General features: G+C 39.0%; 1 protein-coding gene and 1 long non-coding RNA gene across 4 annotated transcripts; one reads left to right on the top strand and one right to left on the bottom strand.

Moving 5' to 3' along the window:
- Nucleotides 1–2,450: 2,450 nt before the first annotated feature.
- zgc:77880 (zf-DHHC domain-containing protein) lies at nucleotides 2,451–15,793 on the bottom strand. 3 transcript variants are annotated; one of them, XR_008600609.1, is made up of 10 exons: nucleotides 15,656–15,793; nucleotides 13,788–13,876; nucleotides 12,473–12,546; nucleotides 11,478–11,590; nucleotides 11,333–11,394; nucleotides 9,470–9,590; nucleotides 8,886–8,958; nucleotides 8,543–8,717; nucleotides 7,795–8,104; nucleotides 2,451–7,575 (listed from the first exon to the last, which is right to left on the bottom strand). XR_008600609.1 is itself a non-coding variant. In XM_055007783.1 (9 exons), exons 1-9 carry the CDS (start codon nucleotides 15,778–15,780, stop codon nucleotides 8,013–8,015), a joined length of 924 nt encoding a protein of 307 aa, XP_054863758.1. In that variant the 5' UTR covers nucleotides 15,781–15,793; the 3' UTR covers nucleotides 2,451–8,012. The 3 variants fall into 3 exon arrangements, 1 of the variants encoding a protein (XP_054863758.1); XR_008600610.1 differs by having other exon boundaries at nucleotides 7,824–8,104; XM_055007783.1 differs by having other exon boundaries at nucleotides 2,451–8,104.
- Nucleotides 7,989–11,656, top strand: LOC129348143 (uncharacterized). The gene is made up of 2 exons (XR_008600611.1): nucleotides 7,989–8,127; nucleotides 11,324–11,656. It is a non-coding gene; the product is annotated as an uncharacterized LOC129348143 (long non-coding RNA).
- Nucleotides 15,794–17,756: the final 1,963 nt, after the last annotated feature.

Genomic DNA, 17,756 nt, shown 5'->3' with positions numbered 1-17,756 from the left:
GATCATCCTGGACATGTCCACTGGAATGCTGTCTGCTGGACAGGAGGGACTCAGCTGCTTATCAGGGGATGGCAGCAGAGAAGAAGCTGTTCCTATGTTCAGGCTCTGTAGCGCCTCCAGAGGGGAGAACACTTTATATCCACGGTGAGTGGGTCTCTGATGATGTTCCCTCTTCCTGGTTCTAGTGGAGAACATTTCCTGGATGGAGAGCAGGGGGCTCTGATGATGTTCTCTACAGGCTGTTTCTGTCCAGCTGTGGGGCTGATCCAGATGTGTAGAGGACAGATTGGATGACTGCAGGTAGAACTGGATCAGCAGCTCCTGTGGCAGGAAATCCATCCTCTGCTGAGCCTTTTCAGGATGGAGGATGTTCTTCTCCCACTTCAGGTCCTGACAGATTGTCGTCCCCAGGAGCCTGAAGGACTCCACAGCTGACACAGGGCTGTCCTCCATCATCTCCACAGTCTGGAGGTGTTCAGCTCCAGGTTGTTCTGACTGCTCCAGATCTCCAGCTGCTCAACCTCCTGCTGATATGCAGACTGGTCCTGGATCAGGCCGATGGCTGTTGTGTCGTTAAACTTCAGGAGTTGGCCAGCTGGAGGTGCTTGGAGGTGCAGTCGTTGGTGTAGAAGGAGAGGAGCAGTGGAGACAGGACACTGGGGGGCGCTAGAGCTGACAGTCCAGGTGTTTGAGGTGACGTCTCCCAGCCTCACCTGCTGCCTCCTGTCTGTCAGGAAGCTGGAGATCCACTGAGAGTCTGGTGGACAGGATTTCAGGGACGATGGTGTTGAATACCGAGCTAAAATCCATTAACAGGATCCTCGATAACTCCAGGAACATCTAGATGTTTCAGGATGTAGTCCAGCCCCAGACTGATGCATCGTCAGCCGACCTGTTTGCATGATCAGCAAACTGCAGGAGGTCCAGCAGGGGTCCTACTATGGTCCTCAGGTGGTTCAACACCAGAGCTGCTGGTCTGTAGTGGTTCAGTGATGGAGGGTTTCTGGGGAACCGGGATGATGGTGGAACATCTGAATGTAGAGAGGACTTCATAGAGTTCCAGGGAACTATTGAAGATCCTGGTGAAGACTGGAGCCAGCTGGTCAGCTCAGGCTTTAAGACAGGAGGTGAACCTCCATCAGGTCCGGATGATGCTGGCTAACCTAGGGATTCTTGTTGCTAGCCTAGCTTAGCCTAGGAATACTAGTCACTAGCTAAACGATGATGCTGGCTAGCCTAGGGATTCTTGTTGCTAGCCTAGCTTAGCCTAGGAATACTAGTCACTAGCTAAAGGATGATGCTGGCTAACCTAGGGATTCTTGTTGCTAGCCTAGCTTAGCCTAGAAATACTAGTCACTAGCTAAACGATGATGCTGGCTAGCCTAGGGATTCTTGTTGCTAGCCTAGCTTAGCCTAGGAATACTAGTCACTAGCTAAACGATGATGCTGGCTAGCCTAGGGATTCTTGTTGCTAGCCTAGCTTAGCCTAGGAATACTAGTCACTAGCTAAACGATGATGCTGGCTAACCTAGGGATTCTTGTTGCTAGCCTAGCTTAGCCTAGAAATACTAGTCACTAGCTAAACGATGATGCTGGCTAGCCTAGGGATTCTTGTTGCTAGCCTAGCTTAGCCTAGGAATACTAGTCACTAGCTAAAGGATGATGCTGGCTAACCTAGGGATTCTTATTGCTAGCCTAGCTTAGCCTAGGAATACTAGTCATCGGCAAAGGGATGAGTCTGGGTAACCAAGGAAGCTTGTTGCTAGCTTAGCCTAGCTTAGTCTGGAAATACTAGTAATTAGCCTGAGGATGCTGCTGGGTAGCCTAGAGATGCTTGTTGCTAACTTAGCTTAGCCTACAAATACTAGTTGTTAGCCTAAGGATGCTGCTGGGTAATCTATGAATGCTTGTAGCTAGCCTAGCCTAGAAATACTAGTCATTAGCATTAGGATGATGCTGGCTAGCCTGGGATACTTATTGCTAGCCTAGCCTAGAAATACTAGTTTCTAGCATGAGAATGATTCTGGGTAACTTGGCAATACATGTTGCTAGCCTAGCTTGGCCTAGAAATACTAGTTACTAGTTTCACGTTGCTGGTGACAAGCCTGTTTCTAGCCAAGTGATGCTAGTTTCTAAGCTAGGAATGGTACTAACTGGTATAAAGATGCTAAAGGCTGACCTTGGGATGCAAGTAAATAGCCTAGCATAGCCTTGTGATACTAATGGCTAGGCTAAGAGTGCTAGTGGCTAGACGAGAGATGCTAGTCTAAATAAATCCAGTCGTGTTATTAGCCAAACCTGATATAAATACTGAACAAATAGAAAAGTAGGTTGCTGTAAAAGATAATTTCTTAATCTAACCAATGACTGCCTTCAGTCACTGCAGATTTAAAGAATCCATAGACGAATGAACTCAACCAATCAGACTAGACAGACCAGAGGAGGCTGCGTAGTTTAAAAGACGTCTGTTTTACTTCAGGTTGAACAAACCAGAGCAGCATATCAATAAAACACAGGTCACGCTTTAAGACATGGAATAAATAAACATCAGTCGCTTGTAAACATGATATTAAACTCATCGTTGGTTTAGTTTGCAGGACCTGAAACTAACGTTGAGCCAAACCAGCCGAACGTAGGAAGATGTTCCGGAGCAGAGGGGGAGAACATGAAGATGGAGGTATGTTTGGTTTAGAATCAGACGTGATGATGTTCTGGGTGAGCTGATGAACGTTTTATCAACACTCCGACAAACAGAAAAGCTGTTTGGCTGAATGTTAGTTTCAGACCTCCTTCGTTTGTACAAACATTCCTTCCCGCTGTCTGGAGAACAGCCAAAAGGGTGCGTTTGTTTCCTTCTAGCTAACAAAAGTCACTTTTACTGGATGAACGGAAACAAGCGCACCCCGACGATACAAAAACAAACCAAACGGAAAACAGATCAACTGCTATCGAGCTGATATCAACAAAACATCCACAGTTAGAAACGTTGAGCGTCTGTCGTCCAGAATTTACAAAAAGACGTTCTGTTCAGACGCTCTTCGGAGAAAAAAGACTTAATTAAAAGAGCAAAACGTTGGTGTACCTCAAACATCACAGAAACATTTCAAACCTGCTTGTGTTTCACCCAGAGAGGAAGAAAAGAACTCTTGAGTTTCAGAAACCGTCTCTTCAGCACAATTGCACATCATCCATAGAAAACATGAACCTCATCTCTACAGCAGGAACCAAACCTAGCTGAGGACCACAGAGTTATGGGGAACATTCAGGGAACGTAGTATTTGTTCCTCTACTGCAGTAAAACCAGACACAACGATAAGGCAGCTTCCAGCTTTAATTCACACTGTGAGCAAAATGAGCAATGAATCAGTCAGAGGCCCTCGATGGGCGACTACACTGCAGAAACTCAAAATCTGACCAAGTCTGTTTGTCTTATTTTTAGTCCAAATGTCTCATCCCACTGGATTTAAGATAAATTCACTTAACAAGAGACATTTCAGCAGATGGAGGACAATGCATCTTAAATATCTTGTTCAGTCAAACAATCTGGAAATTATCTTGTTTGAGTTGAATTTTACAAGAAAACTCAAAATAAGTTGAATCCTCATGTCGTCCTGCAGGTCAAAATTGACTCATTTTAAAGTTTGAAAATGTGGGAAAGAAATCTGTTTTCACAGTGAAATTTCTGATGTCCACATTTTCAACATTTTTGGTGGGAAAAAAAATGTTAAAAATGTTTAAGAACATTCACATAAATATCAACCAAAATCCAGCGAATTTCACTGGATTTTGGTTGATTTTTATGTGAATGTTCTTAAAGATAATATTACAAGTTTTACTGATATATATGGAATCACTTTAGATATTTTTAGGATTTTTTGCAAGATTTTTACTCATTTTTTGAAAATATTTGCAAGAATTGCCAAATTTGGGGGATTTTTAAAAAACAAAACTTTTAAGGGAAACTTAAGAAATTATTGGAATTTTCTTCCTGAAGGTTTTGCAAATTTTCAGAAATTTGGGGAATTTTTTTGCTGAATTTTTGGATTTTTTTTTCAGACAAGGAAACAATATTTTTTGGTGCCCGTAAATGAGGACAACAGGAGGGTTAAAACATCTCAAATTAGGAGGTTACATGAAAGCAAAAATCTATTTTTGAGTGAAAAACTACTATATTTTTTAAGCATATCTGGCTTATTTTAAGACACCTAAGCTTGACAATCCTGGTAAAATAGAGCTTAAAATAAGTTTTCCCAGCTAATTTTAAGATCTCAATATTCTAAATATCATATCTTATTTCTAGAAATCTTACCAAACCATTTTCACTTGTTCTATTGGCAGATTTTTTCACTTATTTGAAAGTAAAAGTTCCTTAAAAAAAGTAGTTTTTTTCTTGTTTTGAGAGGGCATTTTTTTCCAGTGTAATGAAGATGGAACAAAGCCACGAAGACCTTAAATTTAGCTGCTACTGGCCAGTTTCCTGTAAATTCTGCTGACTATAATGCTATATAATAACCCGTACTAGATGCGTTAGCCTCGTTGTTCACAGTGTGAATCTGACATCGCTGCATGTTCCTCGTTACTTCTCTCCAATATTCACTTTGAGGACAAACTTGATTTTAATGTTTTTCTGGTAAAAATGTTCTCAGCTGAAAGAGTGGTTAGTGTGTAAAAACATTTGGAATAAAAAAGGCGGACTGCTCCATGTGACTGAAGCCACGATTCAAGACTTTTCAGGGGAAACCAGTTCTGGTTCTGATCCGAACATCTGAGGAACATTTGTTAAAATAGATCATCTGAAGCATCCTGTTCCCTTGTGCCTCTGAAACTGGTGTTCAGCTCAGGTTAGGATTCAGAATAATTATTTACAGACATAAAAACACACAGAGGGTGAAGCTGCCTTTGATCTGAGCTCCATGAGACTTTCAAAGTAAAAGTCTTAGTTTCTCTATTACAGCTCTGTACATTCCAGAGGTACTTGTGGTTTCTTTTAGCTTTGGTCACTGGCTACAGATTAAGACTACATTTTTTAAGATGTTCGCTTGTAAAATAGCTTCTGAATTAACCATACTTACAAGAAAAACCTTGACTAGTCTCCACCCATATAAAGAAGTAAAAATAAGCAGTAATTCACAGAAAAAACAAAGATTAAAGAAGTTACAACCCCTCAGCTGGTCGTTATGCTCGGAAACCAAGTGACAGGCCGAAGAATTAGAGTTTTTAGCTTAGCAAAGCCTGGGAATGCTGGTCATTAGCCTCAGGATGCTAGTTACTAGCCTACTGCTAACCTAGGAATGCTAATGATTTGTCTAGGAGTGCTAATGACTATTCTATCAGAACCTTAGAGTACTGGTGACTTGCCTAGAAATGCTCCTCACTAGCCTCAAAATGCTAATGATTAGCTTAAATATTCTTGTTGCTACCCTAGCTTAGACGAGCTATATAAGCCATTAGCATAATACTGCTAGTGACAAGCCTAGGGATGCTAATTACTGGCCTATTTCTAGCCAAGGAATACTCATGGCTAACCTCAGAATTCTAGTCTCAAACCTAGGGATGCTAGTTGCTAATCTAGGAATACTCGTGGCTAGCCTAGGAATGCTAGTCTCAAAACTAGAGATGCTAGACGCTAGCCTATTTCTAGCCTAGTAATACTAGTGGATAACCTCAGAATTCTAGTCTCAAACCTAGGGATGCTAGTTGCTAATCAAGGAATACTCGTGGCTAGCCTAGGAATGCTAGTCTCAAAACTAGAGATGCTAGACGCTAGCCTATTTCTAGCCTAGTAATACTAGTGGATAACCTCAGAATTCTAGTCTCAAGCCTAGAGATGCTAGTGGCTAGCCTAGTGGTGCTAATGACTTGCTGGGGAATGCTAGTGGCTAGTCTAAGGATGCTAATGACTTGCTGAGGAATGCTAGTGGCTAGCCTAGGGGTGCTAATGACTTGCTGAGGAATGCTAGTGGCTAGCCTAGAGATGCTAATGATGTGACTTGGCTAGAGATGCTATTTGCTAGCCTAGCCATGCTAGTGGTTAGCCAGGGTCTTCCAGTGACAGCACAGAGAGTTTAACAGACTTGGTTGTAGATTTTTTTGTAAAGAAGCAGCAGCTTGTTCAAAGGCAGCTCCGCCGTCATGTAAAACTCCACGGAATCGTTAAAAACAATAAATAAGTTAAGAACCGACAAAACACGACTTCATCTCAGATCAAAAATAGACTTTAAGGTCAGTAAACAACACTGCGTTCCCCTTTCACCTCTGAAATTGCACCTGTTTGTGTAAATATAGAAGTATTTGTGGATTCAGAGTAAATCTGTAACGTCTTTGTACTTCAGATAAACACAGAAATGGAGAAGAAAAAAAACACAATAAAAGTTTTCCGTTTGCTTTTTAGCGTCCTGTTAAACCACCTCTTTAGTTTCTGTTAAATCAATTAAATAATATTAATGTTGGAATATTTACTGATGTGGATATTTAAGTAAACAATTATAAATTTGAGGATAAAATAAATAAAAGGAGAAAATTTACCTACATAATTTATTTTTTGGTGTTTGTATTCAGTTTAATTTAACTGCACTATTAAACTATGTGACCAAAAGTATGTGGACACAGTCTCAGGCTGTTTTTAACTGGTTTAAATTGGACTTTATGTCATTTCCAGTTTTTTAACATGACAAAAGCAGGATTTGTAATTAATTGGTTCCCAGTTTGGTGTGAAAATATTCCACTGGTCTCTGCACACAGCGAATCCAAACACCTGATAATCCAACTCTAATAATGCTGGAACACAGCAGTGGAACATTCAGGTGTCCACATGCTTTTGGCCATAAAGTGTGCTGTGCTTCATGTCATCAAAAATGTTTTTTAAAAAAAAAAAAAAAAAAAAAAACAGAAATAAATTTAAGGCTTGACCTGTTTTGTACCTGTGAGTTCGCTGAGCTTCGTGAAAAACATCTGATATCCACATTAACAGTAAAAAAAATCCACATTTGGAGCGGTTAGTTAAAGCTGCGACTCGACAGGGATCCAAACTAAACAAAGAATTTCTGTCATCTTGTAAATAATAATAAAATCAGTGATAAACTCATTTTCAGGCTTCCACAGTTCAACAACCACGAGGACAGTTTAGATTCACATCCTTCCAGAAAGCACCGGGTTTGACTGAGATGTAAAATAGGACTTTAATTAAAGAGGATTAAGTCACGTCTGTCTTTCTGTTGTTGCTGTTTTTGGGCTTTTTTCCTCCTGATTTTAAAACGTTTATCTAAAAATCTGCCCTCTTAGATTATTCTTTAAACTTCTGAAACCCAAAAACCATCTGGCAGCTTTGAAAGACAACGGATATTTAAATTAACAGAAATACTCCGATTATCAGCCATAAACTGTAAAAAAAAAAAAAAAAGTGTGATTTCATATAAAATCAATCATATCAAATTGTTATTGTGTCTCTTTTGTGTCGTTTTGTGTCTTCGTTTTGTCGTTCTGCGTTTTGGTTTTGTCGTTCTGCGTCTTGGTTTTGTCATTCTGTGTCTTGGTTTTGTCGTTTTGTGTCTTGGTTTTGTCGAGAGAAAAATGGACCTACAGTGAAGAGAAACGAGACAGAAGTAAAAACAGAAAAACAAACAGCTGCTTGAGTTCAGAGGTTAAAGGATAAATCAGGACTGTGTGACTCATTTATTCTAATTCTCAGAGATGTTGTGTTGCTTTTTTTGTTTCTGTTGGATGTTCTAGTGGTTTTATATGTGACTATTATGGTCTGGATAATGTAATAAAACGTGTAAATCACATCAGTCAAACCTCAGCGTCCACAGAGGATCGACTCTCACATTTAGGTTCCTCAGGAGATGATGCTCATCACCCTGCAGCTTCTGGTGGAGGTCCTGGAGAGAAAACCACTTCATCTGTTCACTCACTCATCCATCCATCCATTCATCCTTTCATCCTCCATCCTCCTCTCAGGTCCAGAGATAAGACTTGGTTTTAGGCAGAATCTTCCCTCACATCCACCTCCGTCCTCAGACGTCGTAGTCGGGCAGAGCAGAGTAGGAGACGCCGCCAACCGATGGAGGACTGGAGTGGAGAGGAAGCAGCCAGCAGAACACCGAGCCTGAACACAGCAGGAACAACACGGTTAGTTTTATGTCTCGTTTTTGTCTTCTATGTCTTGTTTTTGTCATTTTGTGTCTCCTTTTTGTCGTTTTCTGTCTTATTTTTGTCATTTTGTGTCTCGTTTTTGTCGTTTTCTGTCTTATTTTTGTCATTTTGTGTCTCGTTTTTGTCATTTTGTTTCATTTTTGTCGTTCTGTGTCTTGTTTTTGTCATTTTCTGTCTTGTCCATATATATGTATTTATATATTTTCCAGTACAAACACAGAGGCTGAACACACAGACAGTAGTCAGAACGGTATCTGACTGCTCAAACGTGGACTAACATGTGGACCAACGTGTGGACAAACGTGTGGACCAACGTGTGGACCAACGTGTGGACCAACGTGTGGACCAACGTGTGGACCAACGTGTGGACCAACGTGTGGACAGGACTGACCTCGTCCGAACACCTCCCTCAGCAGAGCCAGCTTGGGCTTCCTGGTGTGAGGAGGATGATGATGGGGCGGCTGGGAGGAGGAAGAGGAGGACGAAGACGAGGAGCCCCGGTCTTTGATCATCAGCCGGTTCCTCATCTGCTCGATGGGCGTCTCGTCTGTGATGATGGAGACCAGCTGAGGGACGGTGAGACATTCTGATTGTTAGATCAGCTGCTTTTAGAAGATCTTGTTAAAAACCTCCCTCAGAGTTGAAAGAGTTGGTGTCAGAAATGTGTTTCTGGAAACATGAGGCCAGATATGAGCTGCTTCTGATGTTTCTACAGATCATTAGTAGTTTTATACCTGATCGTAGAAGATGACCATCACAAACACACCAAACAGCACCGACTCCACCAGCAGGATGATGTAATGAGCCCTGAAACAAAGACAACAAAACAGACTTAAAATCAGTTAGATCTGAAGAAACGTCCTCCTGATCTCCTTAGAATCATCTGGTTCTTTATCTATAGGAACTTTATTTAATGAAGCAAAGTTCTACCTTCATACTGGGAATATTTCCAGACTTCCAGGTCCTTGAAGTCCATAGAGGAGAACATCCCCTGGAGAAGGTTCTAGAGCAGACCTACCAACAACTGTAGAACTTTCTACAGTTGTCGGTAGGTCTACTCTATGACTTTCTCCAGTTGTGGGTAGGTCTACTCTAGAACTTTAAAGTTGTTGGTAGGTCTACTGTAGAAGTTTCTCCAGGGGATGTTCTCCTCTATGGACTTCAAGGACCTGGAAGTCTGGAAATATTCCCAGTATGAAGGTAGAACTCTGATCATTGATAAAGTTCCTGTAGATGATATTGAGTGGTTCTGAGGTTCAGGTGTGGATTCTGATAGATCTTCTACTGATTGATTGATTGATTGATGTTGAGGACTCACACTATCAGGTGTTTGCTGGGCGACTCCTCTCCTTCTTTCTCTGCGTCTCCTTCTCTCTCACTCCTGATCCTCCAGATCCAGGCCGACACCACCAGAACCATGGAGTAGAGGCTGGCCATGCCTGGAGACCACAACATCAGCAGCAGCATCAACCACAACATCACCAGCATCAACCACAACATCAGCAGCATCAACCACAACATCAGCAGCAGCATCAACAACATCAGCAGCAGCATCAACAACATCAGCAGCATCAACCACAACGTCAGCAGCATCAACCACAACATCAGCAGCAGCATCAACAACATCAGCAGCAGCATCAACAACATCGGCAGCATCAACCACAACGTCAGCAGCATCAACCACAACGTCAGCAGCATCAACCACAACATCGGCAGCGTCAACCACAACGTCGGCAGCGTCAACCACAACGTCGGCAGCGTCAACCACAACGTCGGCAGCGTCAACCACAACGTCGGCAGCGTCAACCACAACGTCGGCAGCGTCAACCACAACGTCGGCAGCGTCAACCACAACGTCGGCAGCGTCAACCACAACATAGGCAGCGTCAACCACAACATAGGCAGCGTCAACCACAACATAGGCAGCGTCAACCACAACATAGGCAGCGTCAACCACAACATCGGCAGCGTCAACCACAACATCGGCAGCGTCAACCACAACATCGGCAGCGTCAACCACAACATCGGCAGCAGCATCAACCACAACATCGGCAGCAGCATCAACCACAACATCAGCAGCATCAACCACAACATCAGCAGCAGCATCAACATCAGTAGCATCAACCACAACATCATCAGCATCAACCACAACATCAGCAGCAGCATCAGCAGCATCAACCACATCATCAGCAGCATCAACCACAACATCATCAGCATCAACCACAACATCAGCAGCAGCATCAGCAGCATCAACCACATCATCAGCAGCATCAACCACAACATCAGCAGCAGCATCAACATCAGCAGCATCAACCACAACATCAGCAGCAGCATCAACATCAGCAGCATCAACCACATCATCAGCAGCATCAACCACATCAGCAGCATCAACCACAACATCAGCAGCAGTGGCATTACTGATACATCACTGACACTTTGTATCTTGTGATATTTTGTCTTGTTTTTGTTGTTTTTTTGTCTGACTTTTGTCGTTTGTCTCGTGTTTGTCATTTTGTTTTTTTTGTCTTGTGTCAGTCTGCTTTTTTGCTTTGTTTCTCATTTTTGTCTCGCTTGTGTTTTTTGTCTTATTGTTGTCATTTTGTGTTTCGCTTTATTCGTTGTTTTGTGTCCCGTTTTTGTCGTTTTTTGTCATTTTTTGGTCTAATTTTTTGTCTCTTTTTTGTTTTGTTTCGTCTTGTTTGTCTCATTTTTTGTAGTTTTTGTAATATTTTGTCTTGTTTTTGTTGTTTTTTGTCTAACTTTTGTCATTTTGATCCTACAGTAAAATACTATATCATCAGTTCCAGAAATGAAAAACTGAGGCTGAATGTTGCTTAAACTGAATTTATTTTTCTTCATAAATTTCAGGTTGTTCATGATGTTTAGTGAAAAGATAATTCCTTAAATGTGAACATTTTTACACTAAATCAAAGGGAAAATTTGGAGTTATTTATGGGTTATTATGCTGTGATTTTACCGGTCACTGGAGATGAAACTGGACTGAATGTGGAACTTGAACTGGAATAAGTTTGACACCCCTGCTGTAGACGGTCTGTAACATCTCAGATTCTGTTCAGACTTTACTCCTTTGTCTTGTCATTTAGGTTCTGTCAGATGTTTTGTCTGAATTTTGAGCCTTATTTCCTGGTTTTCTGCTTCTTTCTTGCTGCAGTTTACTCACCGGTGTAGAAGAGAAACTGGATGAAATACTTCTGGTTCAGCTCCCCGACGCAGTTATTGATCCTGGAAACAGACAAACGTCAGACGGAGGAGCTGAGAGGCAGAACAGACGGAGGATGGATGGATAAATGGAAGCGTCCTCTCACCAGGGACAGTGGTGGTCCATGCGACGGATGCATCTCTGGCAGACTCTGCAGTGGTGAGCTCTGGGAGGTCTGTAGGTTTCACAGCGACTGCACACCGTCCATCCCTCACAGCCCTGAAACAGAAAACAATCAGTCTGATTAGTCCTGAAATACAGAAATAATAAATACGATCAGCCCTGGACCAGCTGCAGCCGCTTTATTCTGTTCTATTTGTCTCGTTTTTGTCGTTTTGTGTCTCGTTTTTGTCGTTTTGTCTCATTTTTGTTGTTTTGTGTCTCATTTTTGTCGTTTGGTGTCTCATTTTTGTCATTTTATGTCTCATTTTTGTCGTTTGGTGTCTCGTTTTTGTCATTTTATGTCTCATTTTTGTCGTTTGGTGTCTCGGTTTTGGCGTTTTGTGTCTCATTGTGTTTTATACTGAAGTTTGTTCATCAAACGTCCACTTAAACTTAGTTATTACTCTTTCTAAAGCCTCAAAACTACAGACGACTGTTGTATTTATTATTTTATATCCCATAAACCAGTCAGTTCCTCAGACTTTTTGTAATTTATCGGCCAACAACAGAAGAACAACAGAACATGTTGTCAGTTGCTGTATTGTTGAATTACAAACATAAGATCTGGTCTGAATCCATAAGAGTTAAACAAAACATGATGTTACGATTTAACTTCTCACCAGATGTTCAGAGTTTCTGGTTTTCAGACTGAACTCAGCAGACTTCAGTCTCTGAGCTCATAAGATAATAATGAGAGGCTAAGAGCAGCTGAGAAGATGTCAACACAGAGAACCTGCAGATAAATACAGTTTAAAGCAGCTAATAACAGAATAACAGCATCCCCTCTGTTATTAGACTTTAGCTGGTTTTAGATTCACCTATTAGACCAGAAACCTGAAACACACCTTCACACTTCAGTCTATCTGAAACATATGAAGCGGAAGTAAATGTTTGTGAACAGATGTGGAGCATTAAAGTTCATCTAAAGTCTAAACTCACCCGTTCATTCATCCGAGTCGACTGAGATCGAAGGTCTGAGAAGTCGATGGCTGTTTCAGGGAGAGGAACCATACCTGGATGTAGAAATACAGAAAAGACCAGAGAGTTAGAGTTAGTTCACGTCTCTCTCCCTCTCAGATTCATTAAACTCAATCTGATTATTAATATCAGTCTTATATGGGTGTTTTCAGACGTTTTATACACATGTTCCTCTAAGAACTTTACACATTTAAGTACATTTTTTAAGATAAAAACCCAGAAAAGAAACTAAACGTCTGAACAATCAAGACTGATGACATTCAGTCTAACTATTAACTAAAATTAATAATAAATTACCCAATTAGCTGCCAAAATATTTTAATAAAAACACTTTTTTAAAAACTCAAATCCTCTCAAACTGACTTCATATAATAAAATGTCCAAAACAGCAGCGTTTCCTGAGGTTTGTTTGTATATAGTTGTATTTAATTTGTTAATTTATATAATTATAACTATTTTAATTATTTTTTCTAATATTATTAAAATTATTTTTTAATAAAATTATTTTTAAAATTATTTTAAAAAAATATTTAAAATATTTTTGTCTTCTTTTATTTATCTGCATGTCAACCTAATTTTATTTTTTTCTGTTCAACAAATGCATTTAATAAATATTAGGTCAAAATCATGTAAATTAGTAAACAGAATAAATTAAAACGCATAATAATACAATAAAATAACACAAATAATAATATTATTTGTATTATTTTATTTTTTATTATTTAATTTAAAGTAATAATTTTTGTTGTTACATTACCTCATTTTTCATTTTTATTCTGTGCAAGAATTTTATTTTTTCAAATTTAGTTGTTAAATTATTTAAAATTATTTTATTATATTTTGTCATTTTATTTCATGTTTTTGTTGTTTTGTGTTTCCTTTTTGTCTTGTTTTTGTCATTTTGTGTTTTGCTTCATTCGTTGCTTTTTATGTCGCTTCTGTTGTTTGTCCATTTCTTTGTCACTTTGTGTCTTGTTTTTGTAATATTTTGTCTTGTTTTTGTTGTTTTTCTGGTCTGACTTTAGTCGTTTCTCATGTTTTTGTTGTTTTTGTGTTTCCTTTTTGTTGCTCTTGTCTTTTAAGCTTTAACTAAAATATCAAACATCCTTTTCCAACAACGAACGTTCTACATTCTAACTGTGGTTTTATCCAGATTCTTCTTAAATGTCATTTTTCAGGACATTTAATAATTTACAGGCCTGATAAACCGTTTCTTTGGGACGTTAGCAGACAGAATAAATCCCTAAACAGTGAAGAGTCGAGGTTTTAAACGGACCAGGATCTGAGAAGACGGCTTTGGAGTGGCAGGCCAGCAGCAGCAGCAGGATCAGGTTGAAGACGGAGCCGTGGAGAGTACACCACACACTGCAGAGAGGGAAATCACATGTTTAACACACAAAAAACATCACATCTATCCTCCCGAGTCATCATTTTTATCATTTCAGGATGAGATTCACTCAAAAAATGTGAGAATTTTGAGAAACACACCACATATTGTTCAACAAAACGTCCAAAACTCAGAAATATTTAGTTTACAGTGACGTTTCTCACACTTCACAAGCCGGAATAAACCATGATTTTGTCATTTTTGCTTATAAAAATGCCAACAAACTATTTTTATTATAAATTATCAGTAATCTGCTGATAATTTTTTAAACGAAAAGGATAATTCTTTGGTTTATAACATGTCAGAAAATAGTTAAAACTTTATTTCGTGGGGAAAATAGAGTTTATTTTGTTCACTCAGTCAGGAAAAAATGAAATAAAATCCTCAAATATTAAACTTATTATCAAATAGGACAAAGTAAAGCAGAAAATCCTAAGAAATGAGAACCAGAAATGACAAGGAATTGTTGTCATTTTTGCATAAAAATTAGTTGTGATTTTAAAATATTACATTATTTATTATTATATTTCTTACATTTATATGAGACTGTTTGCTGTAAATTCCACCAAAACACCACAGATTTTACTGATTAGACAGATCATTGCTCTGTAATGTGCTAAACCGCTTCACAATTTTAATAAAATGTTTTAAAACTGTATTATCCATCATAAATGTGGAATTCAGCTGTTATTAGCACAAATGTCAACAGTTTCACACAGTATCAAGCCGCAAGAACCACAGTGTAATTTTAAAAAAGGACAATAAATACTTGTAAACGAGCAGAAAAATCTAAATTAAATCTAGAAGAGCTAAATCAACTGTACTTATCTAAAGAAAACGTTTAAGGTTGATTTTTTTTTTAGATTTAAACTCTTTTTCACTGCCAGGATCTATTCAGTCTGTGGAAAAAGACCCGGAAAATCGCCTCATAGAAGTTAAAATTATCAGAAAAGACAGAATTCACTCCATGTCTGATGTATGCCGAATTAAAGTCTGCCTGCTGCTGTTTTAGAAACCGTAGTGGTTCGAGTTGAACAGATTCAGATGTTTGTCAGACATACAAAAGAAAATTATATTGGTGGAATTCTGAATGGAGCCCGGTCAGGACGGAAACCTGACGGACTGTTTGGATCCTCAGGAGGTAAACAAACAGAAAACCACATTCATCTGGTGTCATTTAAACACTAAATCGTCACAAAAACACAAACAAAATCACCTGTACTTATGTTTAGATAACGTTTCTAGTTGAATTTTTTATATTTAAACTGGTTTTCACTGCCAGGACCTGTTCAGTTTGTGGAGGAAGACCCACAAAATCACCTCAGAAAAGTTTAAATTATTAGCAAAGACAGAATTCACATCATGTCTGATGTATGCCGAATTAAAGTTTGGTTTAGAAACCGCAGTGGTTCGAGTGGTTGAACAGATTCAGATCTTTGTTAGACACACACAAAAAAATTAAATTAGTGGAATTCTGAATGGAGCCCGGTCAAGACGGAAACCTGACGGATCAGCCGCCTCAGGAGGTAAACAAACAGAAAAACATTTATTTGGTGTCATTTCAACACAAAACCATCACAAACACACAAATAAAAGCCTTTAAACAGACGTTACTGTGATAAAAACACTGTTAGAAGGAGAAAAGAGGCTGGAGATGCTGATGGAGGTTAGCGTTAAATGCTGTCAGATGAATGGAGAAGAGGCGCCATGTCGCCGATTTTAGAGGTTTAATCGGAATAAAGAGACAAAGCACCGACCTGCCGGAGTATGCGGGGATGAGGACATACTGTATGACCACGTAGTCCGCGTAGAAGACGGAGAAATAAGTTAAAATCAGACAGATAACTCCGCAGGGATCCCGTCTGCAGCGGACCGACGCCATCTTCTGCCGGGCTCCGCCCCCTGGCCTCCGCTTCCGGGAGACGTCAAGTCGAAACCCGATCCTCGCTTCCTGGCTGTCAGAGTGACGCATAAATTCTTAAAGGGCCAGTTCACTCAAAATAAAGAGCTCAAGAACGATACAATTACCCTAAAAAAGGCACATTTGGGTCCATATATAATTGAGGGACTTTTGAAGCCCATGGGATATATCTTGCATACATTTCTATTAAAAGTAAAAAAAAAAAAAAAAAACTAATCTTTTTTATGTTCATTATGATCATGTCTTTACAAATTCCAGAATTATTTATGATGAAAACAATCACTTATGAATAAAAAAAGGACTGGATATCACTAAAATATCAACTATGATGCAAAAATTCCCGTAGTTACATATTGACCTATCCAGAAAGACTTGAAAATGATGAAATTATGGAAAAGTAGTCCAGAATGACATGAAATTTGTCCTAAATGACTCGAAAATTATTCGGGTCAATCTATAACTGAGGGACCTTTGAAGTCCATGGGATATATCTTGCAGACATTTTTATTACAAGTAAAAAAAACTAATGTTTTTTTATGTTGATTATAATCAGGTCTTTCCAAATTTTGTAATTATTTATCATGGAAATAATCACTTATTAATAAAAAGAAGATTTTTCTAATATTGGCAGATGTTGACGCCAACCACTAATTCCAGCTATGAAATTATTTCTAGTATGAAGGTACAACTTTGCATGGCTTCATTAAATATCCTAAAAATAGCATCCGATTGCAGCAGATACATATTACAGATAACTGGATAATCAGGTAAAATCTGAATTAATAGATATTCCACAAAGTATTTATCTTTAATTAGATTATACACAAAGTTGCTGAACTTGTACAGACATTTGTTTCATACTGGTATTATCTGCACTGTACTCCTTATATTTCACATATGCAGTGTGTCTGCAGGGCAAATAAAACTGTATCAGCTGAATAAATGTTCACAAATAATCAAAAAACATTTGACTGACAATTAATGGTTCAGACCATTTTGCAACAGCATTTATTAGCAGAAAGAAACGCCTCCTGTACTGTCTGATAAACAGGTTTGTCACTGTGGGAGGGGCGTATTGCATCATTTAGAGGTTTTAATTGTGATTTTGGTGCTCCAAACTCAGTTTATGAGTTAAGGACTGAGAATGTGATGGTTGAGTTTCTGTGTTTTAATGTTTGTGTCTGAGTCTGATGAATGGATCAAATAGGGCCTATTTAAACTGAGTCAGAAGAGGAGTCAGCAGCTGTAGTCAAGTCATGTTGGTTTGTTTTTTATGGCAAGGACATATGGGCTTCAAGGATAATTTCATAGAAAATAGACAGATAGGAGTCACTGAAAACTCAAGACTGCCGTGATGTATGCGGTCTTTATAAGTGTAGTCAGCTTTAGTTCACAACTGTGTCATGATTTTAATAAATGCATCAAATGGTTCCCATTTAAATTAGCTCAGAGGAATCAGCAGCTGTAGTTGATTGTAATCACCCACAAGAAGTTAAGAGACCATGAAACTGTGAAAATTTGATTAATTCGACTGTCTGCATCACCAAAAGTGACAATTCAAGTTTTTGACCCTGCAGATTTTGTCATGTGTGCCAATAATAAATATTTTAAAGAACAAAAATGCATGATTGTTTTTGTGACTAAGGTTTATGTGTGTTGATGATTTCATTTTAGAAAATTCAGAGTTACAGAAGTCATTAGAAAATCAAGACTGACATGATATACTTTATTAGAGTATCTAACCTTTTCTTCACAACTGTGTGTCATGATTTTAATGAATGGATCAAATGGGTTCTATTTAAATTAGCTCAGAGGAGTCAGCAGTTGTAGTCGATCAGAATCACTCAGGAGAAGTTAAGAGGCCATGAAACTGAAAAAAATTGATAAACTCAACTTTCTGCATCAGCAAAAGGCACAATTCAAGTTTCTGACCCAGC

Source organism: Amphiprion ocellaris, chromosome 23 (assembly GCF_022539595.1).
Source record: "Amphiprion ocellaris isolate individual 3 ecotype Okinawa chromosome 23, ASM2253959v1, whole genome shotgun sequence".
NCBI classification, from domain to species: Eukaryota; Metazoa; Chordata; class Actinopteri; family Pomacentridae; genus Amphiprion; species Amphiprion ocellaris.
This window is presented reverse-complemented; position numbering and strand designations above follow the sequence as displayed.

What these genes read in the sequence shown, in the direction of transcription:
- zgc:77880 (XM_055007783.1), bottom strand. Translation starts at nt 15,780, where the DNA reads ATGGCGTCGGTCCGCTGCAGACGGGATCCCTGCGGAGTTATCTGTCTG. An exon ending in ATGGACCACCACTGTCCCTG is followed by an intron (nt 11,395 to 11,477) that starts GTGAGAGGACGC and finishes GTCTGTTTCCAG; the next exon opens with GATCAATAACTGCGTCGGGG. An exon ending in CCCAGCAAACACCTGATAGT is followed by an intron (nt 8,959 to 9,469) that starts GTGAGTCCTCAA and finishes TCTTTGTTTCAG; the next exon opens with GGCTCATTACATCATCCTGC.